The 14487-nt window shown below is 37.9% G+C and overlaps 1 protein-coding gene across 1 annotated transcript in view; it reads left to right on the forward strand.

Moving 5' to 3' along the window:
• The window catches only part of NUP210 (nucleoporin 210), a 56919-nt gene that overhangs the window by 37001 nt on the left and 5431 nt on the right, over positions 1-14487 (forward strand). The window contains exons 23-32 of the mRNA XM_026066398.1: positions 915-995; positions 1971-2102; positions 2286-2444; positions 3004-3095; positions 4605-4779; positions 8245-8420; positions 9788-10005; positions 10547-10683; positions 11494-11617; positions 12521-12667. Of these exons, the coding sequence (XP_025922183.1) occupies positions 915-995; positions 1971-2102; positions 2286-2444; positions 3004-3095; positions 4605-4779; positions 8245-8420; positions 9788-10005; positions 10547-10683; positions 11494-11617; positions 12521-12667 (1441 nt within the window). The remainder of the gene's footprint in view (positions 1-914; positions 996-1970; positions 2103-2285; positions 2445-3003; positions 3096-4604; positions 4780-8244; positions 8421-9787; positions 10006-10546; positions 10684-11493; positions 11618-12520; positions 12668-14487) is intronic.

Here is a 14487-nt window from a genome sequence, read left to right on the forward strand (position 1 = left end):
ACTTCCTACTCATAGGGATGCACCACTCTTGAGCCTGGAGGAGGTGATGTTTGAATATTAACCAGCTCTCTTGAACACCCCTTCCTTCTAGGGCTGTAACCCATGGGATTCCTCCAAGTAGGTCCCCGAAGAGGCCAAGGTTTGCTCTCCTGAAGTCCAGGGTTGCAATCCTACTTAGTGCCCTGGCTCCTCCTCGCAGGATCCTGAACTCCACCATCTCATAGATTTTCCTACTAGCAATGTTTGGGAGCTGTGGAGCAGACCTGTAGGAAGCGCAAATTACTGGGACTTGCATGAGACTCGGAACAACAGAATCTGGGCCAAAGTTCTTCGTTTGAAGTCAGGAAAGGACAACTACTGCACACCACTGAGCTTTGCTGCTTAGAAGATGATGACAGATCAAGAAGAAAGATTATATTTAAATTGAAGAAAACAAAAAAAGGCACTAAACCTACTGCCTAATGAGGGCTAGGTCTGCCCTTCCCTCGGCAATATACATTGCCCCCTTTCCCGTTTACTGTTCTCATTTCCTTCTAATTCTCTTGATGTCTTCCTTTACTCTCTGGAATTATTCATTCCCCTTTTCTTAGGGACCCTATGATCTTGTCCCCTGCTTTCACCTCTCAGCTCCATCATTCATCATGTCAGTAATTTTGAGCAGAGCTATTTGTTTTTTACTTAGGTGGCATTTTTAGGCATTTGCCTGTGACTTTATGAAGAAGTTAATTATTCTGTAGTTTAATACTTACAGATGGACATAATTCAGTAGAACTGTATTTTTCTGTGATAAGTCACATGCAAATCACATGACAAAATAGTGATCAGTTGATGACAAAATAACAAATAGATTCTGAAAGCAAAACCTGGTTCACGTTTAACAAATGCTTACAATGTCATCCTTCCATCCTTCTTAGGACAAAGTGGAAGTTGAAGTAGTACAGCTGACAGCTGTTAGAATTCGTGCACCAATTACACGAATGAAAACCGGTACACAGGTTAGTTGATTTGTGATTACCTTTCATTGCCTTAAAATTCCGACCTGTAAGTTGTGACCATTCCTATTGCATCTTCTGATGATAATACTGCCCCAGCTGGCAGGCCTCCCAGGCTGAGGGGTATCACTGCTACAGGGATGAATGTGCTCTCAGTTGGACATATTGAGGAAAACTGAAATCAGGATAAGTTTACCTTGTATACCAGACTGATTTTCAGAAATGCAAGACCTGCTGAAGAAGCATGTTTGTATGACCAGCAGGGAATCTTTAAATGTGAAAAAAGCTTCTCTCATCTTCACTTCATTTTCAGTGGAGGCTTTCCTCCCTTCTGTGTTAAAAATCTACAAATTTTTGTTATATCTAGTACAGTTGTTATTCAAATTATCTTTCAATAAGTTGTTTTCAGACCCTGTATTTCCCCTATGAGTTACTCATCCCATTATCTGGAGGCTTCTTCAGATGGCCAGTGATTCTAGCTGTAATCTCAGGTGAATGAATTGCATCAGGGAGAGGAAAAAGAAAAAATCCCTTTTTTGTGCTCTTATATTACATTGTCTGAGGGATGGAGGGGAAATTGATGTCCAAAGAGTTAATCGGGGAGATCATCTAGGAAAAGACATAGTTATGTTATGTGTTTTAATATTTTCTGAGATGAACTGATTTGGTACTATAAATGGATTATAGAACTAATAATTTTCTTCATGAAAATTGGCACTTGTTTTTTGAGTGTGTATCAACTGGGAATGAATCAAAACTCACCTTATACTAGGTGATGCTTGTTTGAGTCTTCTGTCTGGTATACCTTTGCAAAATATACAGTAGCCAAGCCATTTTCTTCATACGAAGTACTGTCTCTTGATTGGTAATCTTTTTTCAATTGTCTTGCTGAATTAAATTTAATTATATTTGCTCTGTGCACATTTAACTAGTGTATGTCCCAGAATTACCTAAGAAAGTTGTTTTCTCTGTTTCCAGATGCCAGTTTATGTGATGGGCATCACCAGTAGTCAGACTCCTTTTTCATTTGGCAATGCAGTACCAGGATTAACATTTCACTGGTCTGTCACAAAGAGAGATACTTTGGATGTCAAGACAAGACACAATGAGGTAAATGCTTTGTGTGTATACCCCAGGAAAAGGAAACTGCTGCATAATGGGAATTGAGAAAATATTGTTGCTTCCACTTACTCAAATTCAAAGAACCATTGTTGATGCTGGGTGTGGCGTTTCCTCCCTATCAGTTCTAACTCTTTCCATGAGCAAAATTTTAATCGTTTTCTCCTGTCCAAGGCTTCTTTTCAACTTCCGGCAAAATATAACTTTGCAATGGATGTTTATGGCAGAGTAAAGGGAAGAACAGGCTTGAAAGTTGTTGTGAAGGTCCTTGATCCTGCAGCTGACCAATTTTACAACATGGCAAGAGAACTGTCAGATGAAATCCAAATTCAGGTATAGTGGTGTTCTTCACATGTCTTTTTAAATATCTATTTCAGAGCTGAATTAAAGTCTGAAGAGCAGGGATTTGAAATGCAAAGGTGTCATTCTGGCCTTGATCCATCTTGTTGCGCTACTACTCTTGTTGGTATAATGTTTTTCCCACTATTTGGAAACCTTCAAGATCCGCAAGTGTTGGCCAGTCTTGCCACTGAACAGCTACACACTGGTGTGGCATCTGAATGAACATTCAGCAGTTAGTTTTGGGAGTGGACCACTCCTGCTGAGATTGAAATGACTTGTGTGCTGCAGGTGAGGAGTTAGAGCTATTCCAGAATTTTGGTGCTGTAGTTTCCCATGCACGTTTAATACTACTTGTATATGGGGCTCAATTTATATGTCTAGGTGAGGGTTTTGGATCAGCAGTTAGCTTCTGAAATGAATCTTCTGATTACATTATGTTGTTTTTTTAGTTTTATTTGAACTTGGGGTTTTTTAGTTTTGAAGGCAAAATAAATGGAATTAAATTACTTGCTGCACACAGTGCTAGGCTAAAGTGACTTTTATTTTCCAGGTATTTGAAAAACTTCACCTAGTTACTCCAGAAATAGAAGCAGAGCAGATCTTAATGTCACCAAACTCCTTTATTAAACTTCAGACAAACAGGTTAGTGATAATTTTTCACACTGTGATTTGTGTCAGCTGTTTATTGAAACTGTAAAACATAATTCTGTGCTTAAAATAACTTTTGTTGTTTCAGTCTTTTAAAAAGAATATCACAGAACATCCATTCAATGCACAACTTACCATGTGATTAGTAGTATGTTATCCCTACGCTTAGTCTCTGTCTAATCTTGTGTTGGTCAGACTGTAGCTAGCAAATGCAATAGTTGGAACTTTTAGATCCTTATTTTAAAAGATACCAATCCCCTAAAAGCAGTAGCCCACTTCCACTGGATTTTTTTTATGGGTGATCAAAGCTTTATGGAAAATGGGTCTCTGTACTTCTTGCACAGAGGCTATGACGGAGGCTTTGGAGAAGAAAGTGTCCTTTCCAAATGAGATGCTGTTTATATATAGTCGGTTTTCAAAGGGTAACATTTCAGACTTGTTTTGGGCTTGATTGATATTTGTTTTTTCTAGCATAAGAATGGGCAGATAAAGTCAATAGGACATTCACTGCAGAGAGAGAGGTCAGATGCTTTTGCTTTTTAAGGGGAGGGAGAAGTTAGAGTTTCACTGGAACTCAAGTGACCACATGACTCCATGCCTGCTTTTGAAAAAGAGATATGGGAGCCCTGTCATTCATAGTTACTTGCTAATGTTTTTGCTAACTGCTATCTCTTCAGAGGTGATGCCAACAATTATTCTGATAAGCTCATGGTTAAGTTGCTGGAGACCAGTTTGTGTATTTCTTTCTGTTCGGTATTTCCACTATCCACTGTTGCAGCCCCAGTATCTGAAGTATGACACCAAAACAACCTGCATTATTGCCAAGAAAAGGGGAACTGAAATATAACTTGCACGCTATGCTTCCTAGGATGGAAATGGAGTATCCTCACCTGAATGGAGAGGGTGGAGCAGGAGGGATTTAGAGATATTTTAGAACATGTATTAAGTGATACTTAAAAATAGCTAATGACTCAGAATGCCCACTAATTACAGTTATGTATTTGCTCACTTTATTAATATGCAAATACCACAGTGAGAGTTACTCCAGAAATTAACCTTACATACAAACCTGTCTCCAGGAAACTGATGAGATCTTCTTAATCATGTCCCTGACTTTATCTCTAATACCAGCATTGACCCTGGCAGGCTAATATGCCTCTAAATATTGTTTACAGAAAGTGTTTGCAGAAACTAATATGCTGTAGCCTTATCCATTAGTATTGGGAGTCAAGTTCACATCAGTAAATGTTGACACTGCAGGGCTGTGGGCAGCAAGTAGATCTGAATACATGCCTAAGACCAGATAAGACTTCTTCCAAGTGAAATTTGTCTCAGAACTTGAATGTTTCTTTCTTAGATTAGTGGACAGGCTTTGCAGCTTTTATAGCAAAAGCCTGGAAAAAGCACACATCAAATAGCACACTTTCATGGATCTGAATAATATATTGCTGTAAATATGGATATCCTTGTTTAAGGGGGTCTCCTGTTCTTTTCTTTCTGAAGGGACAGAGTGGCTTCACTGAGTTACCGTGTCCTGGATGGACCAGATAAAGTTCCTGTTGTGAAAATTGATGAGAGAGGTTTCCTTAACTCTGGGTCTTTGGTAGGATCATCAACAATTGAAGTAATTTCACAAGAATCATTTGGAATCAACCAGACCATTGTAGCTGCAGTTAAGGTAGTATTTTCTCTTTTTCTTTGCTGAAGTCAGAACTGATGTAGTTTTCTGTGTTAGAAGTATATATATCTTTATTACTGCATCAACCAGAGATGTTAACTGCGCATTTTAGACTTCAGTTCTGAAAAATGTGAAGTATAGGACTTGTATTCAAAGCCCAGATCTGATATTAAGTTTAGTACACAAGCTAGATAGAAATAAAGATTGAATCCTATCAGATTCTTAAATGTGGTACATCTTGCAAAAAGGCCTTTGTGTGCATGTGGCTTTAAAAGCTTTAAAAAAAAAATTATTCTAAAAATCTCTTAGAAGGCCAATAACTACAGAAATTCAAATAAAAAAAGATATTACTGTCATAACCTCTGCATTTTGCAGAGAGTGAAAAAGGTAAACATCTAGATTAATGAGTATAAATGCAGCATCAGTTTTGAGGCACATAAGTAATACCTAGATTTTTAAGATATCAGGGATGCAACTGTACAGCACAAATTTCATTTTCTTGCTGCTGTTTCGCAGCAGTTCTGCTTTTACGTGTAAAGAGAATTTCTGTATGAGAAGATCTAGCCTATCAGATGTAATAACTTAGCTGCTGTTCCCAGTATTTGGTGAGCTGGCAAGAAGCGTCTCCAAGACTGTTCTGTGTGCCTAAGCTACACTGTACTTCCTTGAAACGACCACGTTTTCAAGGATGTAGCAAGAGTTAGCAACAGAAACTTAGTTTCAGGCTAATGAAACATCTTTCTTCCTAAAGCATTGGTATTAAATTAAAGGCCCTCATGCTCAGTATAATGCATCTTACTGGTTGGGCATCTAGGATGCTAAAGGGACATATGTCCTTCATTTCTGTTCTGAAGTCCTCTTCTCAAGTACTTTCTACATCCTGCAGTATGAGCTTTGAGATGCTGACCATTCCACCTCCTCTTATCCCTTTTACTTTGTCAGCATCTTTCAGGTATGTCCCAGCTGGTGGAGAAAGATATTTAATTAAAACATAAGACTTTAAATTATTTGTAATTTTAATAATCTTAATTGCTGAGAAGTGGCTCCCTCCCCCCACCCCCAATGTTCAGCTCTGTCTGTAGGACAGCATGTAGATTCGTCCTCCTGGGAGGAGAATGAGGAAAGAAATAGTGGTTTAGTTTTTCTAGTACCACTCCTGCTGTTAGGTGGGGGCCAATGAATTCATACAGCTCTGTTAAAGGTGACCTTGTTTCTTCTCTTCACTGCTGGATCCAGCCAGTGAAAGGCAACTAATGACTTTGAGTTGGCTCAAGTGACAGTTAGTCAGCATATAATGGTACTGAAGCTAAACGTATCATAGAACTATAGAGTCAGTAGGCTATGATTTTAAACCTGTGAGCTCTTTGTAGTAGGAAATAACTCTTTTGTTCAGCATCTTGTACAACCAGTTTGTTTTCCTAGGCTTATTAGGACTGCACTACTTGTATGCAAATAACATGTTTAACCTCAGTGTCCCTGTGAGGTAACAGACTGCTGCTGCCTTCGTTTTATGGATGAAGAACTGAGGCATGGGGACTTTGAGTGATTTTTAGTGAAGGTCATGGAGAAAAACTTGTGACAGAAGAGGGCATGAGCTCGAGTCTGTTGTGCCATTCCAAGATAGGTTCTCTCCTTCGCACTGTCCTTTCTTTTCTAAGCTCTTTTTTTCATCTATTTACAACTGTACACAATTAAGAACCAAACTGCTGCAGCAGCATCACTTAACACTTAGACCTTCAACTTTGCTCAGAAAAAGACTATCTTGTGTAAGCAAGGAGGACAGTGGAAGTGAGGAGTGACAGTATGCCAAAGCTTAGCATGGAAGCAAGATAAGCGCTTGTCCTTACCAGCTGTACTCGATTAAAATATATATATATTTTCATAACAAAAATACTTTAAAAACTGAGATGTTTTAAGAGTAAATAGCTGCTTTCATCAATATGAAATTTAGCAATTGCCCCTTGTAGGCCAGTTTCTGAGATTTTAAAGTAAAGCAAGCTTGAAAAATCTGTCAGGGAAATGGCATTTTTGTAAGCTTGTTACCTCAACTAGTTGGGCAGATGACTACATGCATTGATATTTTAACTTATTATACCAGCCTGTGGTGTAGACAGCTGTATATACTGATATTTTAGCCACTTTTTTTTTTTCCAGACTCACCGGAAATGCTATTTGTCTGAGGCCAAATTTGTCCTTTCCTTTTTAAGTTTTGACATGTACATTTTGAGATAGAGTTTTGCATTTTAGCTGAGCCTCTTAGGTCAGAAAAAGGGATTTTCCTACAATATAAGCTTGAGGGCTTCTTTTAAAATAGTTTTCTCTGTATATTTAAGGTTTTTGCTTTCCTTATCCTTTCATTATTTATTTTCCAAAAGATGCAACTGAAAGAACAGATGTATCTTTCATTTTTGCTGGTAATTTTGCTAGTTAACCTAGCTAAGTTATTTTAAAAATGTAAGTACTGTTCTTGATTAAGTGTTATGAAGTTATTTTCTTTAGACAAACTTTCTGCAGTGGAATGCTCCTGCAAAAACGTGAGTGTGTGCATGCATGGATAATGTGGCAGATTTCTCTAAAGCAGTTGAGGGAGAAATCCCTAACTTCTGTCTAGACTGAGGAGAGGCACTGAAGCAGCAGGACGCAGGCTGCTGACCAACTAGGACTTGTCAGGTGCAAGCCCAGACTGCTCATCTCATGCACTTACTTTCTCTCAGCCCTTGCCTCAGGATAGCTGAGCTGCAGCATCGTACGGCCAGCAGCAGCAGGGGGATAGGCCTGGCTGAGAGTCAGAAAAGCAGCACCAGCACCGAACTTGGAAGCGTTTGTGGGTAGTGCTCCTTCCCACCTCCAGAGCCCTCTTGTCACAGAGACCATTGTCAGCCCGTCTGAGGGGCAGCAGTTTGTATTCTTGGCAAGGATCGTTAGAGAACATCTTTGTGGCTATTTAGTCATGTTTCCTCCACCAGGCAGACCTTCTCCCAGATAGACCTAAGGCTTTTCGAACCTGCCTGTATCTTCATGGCTTCTTCACCTGGTGCTTGGGAACTGGGGAAATGGCAAAGACTTCATCCCCTTATTCTCATATACATTGCAAGTTACTCGCTTCTGTTCTTGTAATTTGGGAATGAATTAAACTCTTTATTTCAAGACTTCCTAGGAGGGAAGTCTAGAGACAATTTGTTCTCTTGCACATCCAGGGAGTCTTAACAGTTTTACTTTACAGGATAATAATGCAATTTCTGAAATCTTTGGTATGGGTTCTACATCATTATTGCTCACTTCAACTCACAGTACTATTGGAGAAAAATATAAAGAAATAGATGTACTGATATTAAAAGTTTCATGTCTTGGTGCTGTCATATGGCTTTGTATATTTGCATCATAAGAGTCCTTTTAGATGACTATTCTATAGATGCACCAAAAAAAGCAATTTGATTTTTCTTTTTCACTGCTGATGTTCTACAGGTCTACCCCATCTCCTACCTAAGAATCTCCATGAGTCCTATTCTGCACACACAAAACAAAGAGGCATTATTGGCTCTCCCGCTGGGTGTGACACTGACCTTTACAGTCCATTTTCATGATAACTCTGGAGATACCTTTCACTCGCATAATTCTGTGCTCAACTTCGCAACAAACAGGTAGGTATCTACCACAGGTGTTCATTACAGACACAGCACAAAAGGCCAAATACACATACCTGAATCACAGAAAGGAACAGAGATATGTCAGTGGAAGATAAAGACTAGACTAGGATTAATAAAGAGAGGGTTTAATCTCTGAGGTCTTCAGAGGCACTGTGGCAGAAAGAAGAGTTCCAGTTAGCAGCTGGTATGCTCCAGCAAAAGGAAAATAGGTCTAGATAAGCATGGTCCTTAGTGGGGTCTGCTGGGGTACCTTTTTACTTTAAATGATTCTGAAACATCAGCTTGCACCTATCAGTGGCCTGTACAAACAATTGATCTTATTAGCGTTTTTCTTCATTTATCCTAGTGCTTTGTTACACTGACCTACTTTACCAGTCCTATGTAAGACAGTGAACTTTCTGAATCAGGGACTGTCTTCAGATATGCTCATACAGCCTTTGCACAACAGAGCCAGGCCTCACAAGGCCTTTTGGGCTTTACCTCAAGGAATAATAAATATTATAAAACAATCCTCTATGGTCATTTGTAAACACTCATTAACTCCACTTATTAGCATAGTTTTGTTTTCTACAGAGCACCCAGTAGTTATACATCAGTGATCAGGATTAAAGGAAAGAAAAGGGGTTGGATGCAATGTTTTCTATCTTTCTTCTGCCTAAATGATCTACAGGCATTTCTATAGCATGCAAAGGTCCTTGAGCGAACACTGACCTGTCTTCACAGCCAGGCACAACAGAGCTGCATCAGCATGTGCTGATTATTAGCCCCAGAGAGAGAAGCAATGCTCATTAACCTCAGGTGCAGTGCTGCGGTGATCCAGCTCTACTGCTGTCAAGACCCTGACTAGTATCTTTGTATGGTACTGCCTTGGATACCACCTTGGCAGTCCCCGTGCTAGGTGTACTTACGTGCTCTGTGTGTTAGCATGTCTGAGAACACTGAATTTTGGTAAATATCAGAACGTGGAAATACATGTGATTTACCATTGTAAAGTTATGGCTGAAAAACTGCATATTAGTGTCCTAATTTCTTTGCTTCTTACCCCCATGAGAAAAGGGGAAAGAAGAGACTTAACCTCATTTTAAAATTCTAGAATAATTAAAATTAGGAAATAGGTCCAACGCACAATTTTGACCTCAGTATTTCATCTGCATAATCGTGTGAGAAAAGAAATTAGCCTCAATGACAGCTAAATCACTTTTATATTTTCTTCATTTCTGTCAGTCGTCATTAGAAGACTACCATCACTAAAAACGAGGAATAAAACAGATCTAAAAACAGAGTTTGTACCTACCATATATGGTAGAGATAAAGGCATTAGAAACTTGGCTTAATATAAAAGCCTTTCTTTTTATCTGTAGAGATGACTTTGTACAGATTGGGAAAGGAGCCACAAACAACACATTTGTAATCCGAACTGTAAATGTGGGCTTGACCTTGCTTAAGGTCTGGGATGCAGAACACAGCGGAATTGCAGACTATGTCCCGCTCCCTGTGCAACATGCCATCTTTCCTGAACTCATAGATGTGGTGGTAGGCGACGTCCTGTGTTTGAGCACTTCACTTATAAATCATGAAGGTAAGAAGCACTTCAGTCACTGTGTTTATGCAGCTATATAAATTCACTTCAGTGCTGACTCTTTCTCATTCTCAGGAAAACTAAATGCATAATTTATGATGTTTGTGCAGAATCAAATGTCAGTGTTCTTGTTAATGATAAAAATAGGTTTGATCAACTCCTCTAATTTTAATTGTACCTGCAATATGTTGCCTGTATTGAATTCACGAGTGTCAGACTTCAAACATTCCCATTCTGTTAGTTTGAAAGGCTTGTTTTTATGGGAATAATGCAAAGAAACAATCAGGAAGGCCTAACCTCACTCCCTGCTTTTAATGCTTAGCATTTTTTATTTATTTATTTATTTATTAAGAGTAGAACTGCAGGTCAGTTTGGGGTTGGGCTGCCAGCCTTCTGTCAAGCGAGACCTGCGGATTTCAAAGTGTGTGTTAAACCCATGCTGCCCACGCGATGGGTACAAACGCAGACACACCAGTATGCGAATGAAGTGCCTCAGTTATCGTAACTCTGTTCTGCACTGTGCAACGGCGTGTCTTCACAGGCTTACCGGGAACGTGGAGCTCCTCGCTGAGTAGTGTTCTCCAAGTCGACCCCAAGACCGGCGCAGCTGTGGCGAGGGATTCTGGTGTTGTCACTGTTTACTACGAGATTCCTGGGTTACTTAAGACGTACAGAGAGGTGAGGCACTGTTAAGTCCTACTAGAACAGTTAAAGTCTGTTTGCTTCAGAGGGACCCTCAGCAAAAATATATTCTGTGTTTTTAGTTCTAAATACTTAGAAACAGTGTTTTTTAAAGGAAAAAGAAATGCATAAATGTGTTTCCTGTTTAATCAATGGAAAGTATTTGACATGTGTCCAAATGCATCATGTTTATAGTTCGTATCATCTGTGTTAGGGAGGATAATTTAGCTTAATAGTTTGTATTTTTAGCCTATACTGTGCTTATATCAGACATTTGATCCCTTTGCTTGACTGAGTTGTTTCCAGATGCTAAACAATTTTGGTAAAGATACTTTTGTGAATGAAGTTCAGCAGGATAGACCAACCGGAACTTTCTAAAGTGCTGCACTGTACGTGCTGTGCAACCCCAATCAGAACTCCTTGAATTGTTTTGTTTGTTTTATCTACAGTGCAGTAATGCTGTTGACACAGAATTCACTGTATCAGCAGACATAAGTACCAGACTTCTTTAAAAATTAAATTTAGAGGTGGAGGTTTTTGCCTATTAAACAGCCTGATTTATGTGTATTGGGTAGAAATAGAAAAATGTCTTATTAGCTTAAATTGCCTTGAAAGGCAATTTGTAAAAATCAGAGAAATGTAGGATTTCTTATAAAGAGCAATACAAAAGCTTGGGGTCTTCTGCTCTGTTAAGCATAAAAGGATGAGTGTACATCTGAATCAGTACAATCTGTTCTTGCCTTAATTCGTGTTTGTTTAAATAGTTATTGGTAACAATATAGTTCATCCTTTTTCTCCCCTCCCAAGATACTGATTAACATACCTCAGAAAACTACAGCAATGCATGTAAGTGGAGTGAAAACAAGCTTACAAGGAGTTGCAGCCTCCAAAGTAATAGTTTCAATTGGGGAAAGAAGTAAAAATTTGAAAGGTATGATGAAAAAGTCTTTATGCTAATTGTTTGTTGCATATTTCTATATTCATGCTTAGCTTTTTGAGGGGGGAATTTTTTTTTTTAAAGGGCCTGTGAAGCTGGTGTAACAAGATCTCTGTTCATCTCCAGTGCCTATCCAAAGTCCTAGGAGTTCTAGGAACAATCTCAGGGCCATACTACAGAATTTGCAGAGCGTACTGGGATACTATTATGATTTTGCAACTAATAAAATCAGCAGATAATGAAAGTGTCATTTTTTTGATAACATCAGAAAACAGCTAATAGGCAATCAACTGATTGCTTGATTCTGTTTAATTCTAATTGCCTTCTTGAAGTTGATGTATTTTTCACTCAACATGCTTAAATTAGTTATCATCCTTAATTCTTTTACAAAAATTTATCTTTATATTAAGTGATTTTAATTAATAAAAAACATCATATTGTGTTCTCTAATCAATAAACTGTATTTTGTTTGATCACAGCACCTTTTAGTTATCCCTTTAATGCTTAGCATTTGTTGAAATGCTGTTTTATTGCATCTTATGTAAATTACTACCCTACTGAAAAACTTCTTGCCAGATACTAAAATATAAATTGAGACTCCCAGAATCATACAAGTTATTCAACAGACACATCTGAGCAGAAAATTATCTCTGGTTCATTATTACCTGCAAATAAATTATTCCTTTGCAAAAAAAAAAAAAAAAAAAAACTTTTTATTTACTGTCTCTTTGGGATTAGATCTGAGACAGGACAGCTGTCTGTTCTTCCCAGTTATTTTAAGATCATCTTAACCTTGTGGAACCATTTTAGAAGGTGGCAGAGTAACTTGGTATTTCAAGCCATGGTTTTCTTTTTACAGGGGAGCCTCATAACTAATTTATTTTTTCTTCCCCTTAGGGGAGTGCTTGCCTGCTCAAATTGAAGCCATTGCTGAATTACAACCAGAGTCCATTATCAGTTGCCATCTAAACTTTAACAGTGATGCGTTTGATTTCCCAGCACGTGATATTTTCATAGCAGAACCTGGATTTGATGCAATTTCAGGTAAGGTGAAAGAAGATGCAGCACTGAAAGCAGACACTTTGAATTCTGCTGTGGTTTAGTCCAAATGCCCTTTGACCACTCAGAGTTCAGCAGAAAGTCTGACGGTCTTGGCTGTGTAAGTTCTCCAGCTTCAGTGAGTTACTACTGTGAATTCTTCTTGTTTAACTTAAGTTTTCTGCATATGGCAAAAAGACATTTGTTTTTTAATGAAATCTGGAAGTCGGTGTCAGCCCATTCCACATCTTTCTTCCTGACTCTCAACTGTGATTTTGAAAAACTGCCTTACACAATGCTATGGAAGCATTATTTTAGTGGGGGAAAACCCCAAGCCTAGATAAATTTTTCAATTACAGTGAGCCCAAATTTAGGTCCTAATTTTGCAAATTGCTGCTTATATATTTGTAGGTAGGCTACCTTGAGACAGAGGTGGTGGTAGTGCAGAACATTGGCATAATATACTAGTTTGACTTTACAAAGCTAGCCATATTTTGCTCCAGCCAAATTGTGCAGAAATAGATTGCCTTCTAATGGATTAATTTAGGAAAGAATATCAGGCCCTGTATCTGTTAAACTATGGAACTAAAACCTGTCCTACTTCAACTGCTACACATGAGTACTTAGGTGACAAATATTCCAAAATTGAGAACCTTTGCAGCAGTAGATGGCCGTTAGCTCTTTTAGGTGTTTTCTTGCCAGACATTAATGCCTTTCCCATGTACATAAATGCAGTAGAGGTTAAGACTAGGGATAAGAGAGGCAATCATGAGCTTTAACTTCTGTGTACCAGAGACCATTAAATTTCACCAAATTATCCTCTTGAGTTAAATACCCTTTGTGTTTAATGTTGGCTTTTTGATAGTCCTGCTACATGTTGTTATTGCAGTATAGCTAACCTCAGTGATTAAAATGAGGTAAATGGTTTAAATGTGAAAATCTTGTGAAAGTAATACATTTTGATTTCTTTGTATTTGCATTCTGGGATTTAAACACTTCTGGAATTTATTATGCTGTCAACCTGTGCCCTGCAACCTGAGTGCTATACTTTTTTACGAATGATAGAATTCTTGTGTACTCTCTAAACATCATGAACTGGGACTAAAAGGGGGGGGGGAAATACCAAATGTTGTGGAAATTGAAATAAAATTGTGAAACTTGTCCACAACATACCAGTGTTTCATAACCATAACATTATTTTTAAAAGAACAAAAACACCACAGTTGGTATAGAAAGACAAGTTTTCAATTATCCTTTAGGTTAGTCCCTGTATCCTTTGTGTAATATACTATTATACTTTGCATAATAGTGGCTGCCTCTTACTCAGCAAGGGAAAGAAAGCAAGGGGAAACATGTATCTGGCAAATTCTGCTTGTTACTTACATTTTGTATCCTCCATACTGTAGGAACTTTCTATTATATTTATCACTAATAATAAGTATGTCTCATAAATTAGAAACATGGTGAATATCTAAACTTGAATGAGATAATTATAAATAATAAACCATGTCTCCACAGAATTGATTATGTTCACTGAACACTAGAATTCTAACATTACATGAAGAGAACGTGATATATGATGTTATATTTATTTTTCAGCAAAGGCTTTATATAAATATTTGCATATACAATATATTCAAAGTGAAATTGAGTCTCACCAGCATATTAAAATTAAATCTTACAGGGGCTGGAGACTGGCTTTTTTACTTTTTTTTTTTTACTTTTTTTTTTACTTTTTTTTACTTTTTTTTACTTTTTTTTACTTTTTTTTACTTTTTTTTTACTTTTTTTACTTTTTTTACTTTTTTTACTTTTTTTACTTTTTT

This window comes from Apteryx rowi, unplaced genomic scaffold, assembly GCF_003343035.1.
Source record: "Apteryx rowi isolate R43461 unplaced genomic scaffold, aptRow1 scaffold_240, whole genome shotgun sequence".
In the NCBI taxonomy this organism is placed as follows: domain Eukaryota; kingdom Metazoa; phylum Chordata; class Aves; order Apterygiformes; family Apterygidae; genus Apteryx; species Apteryx rowi.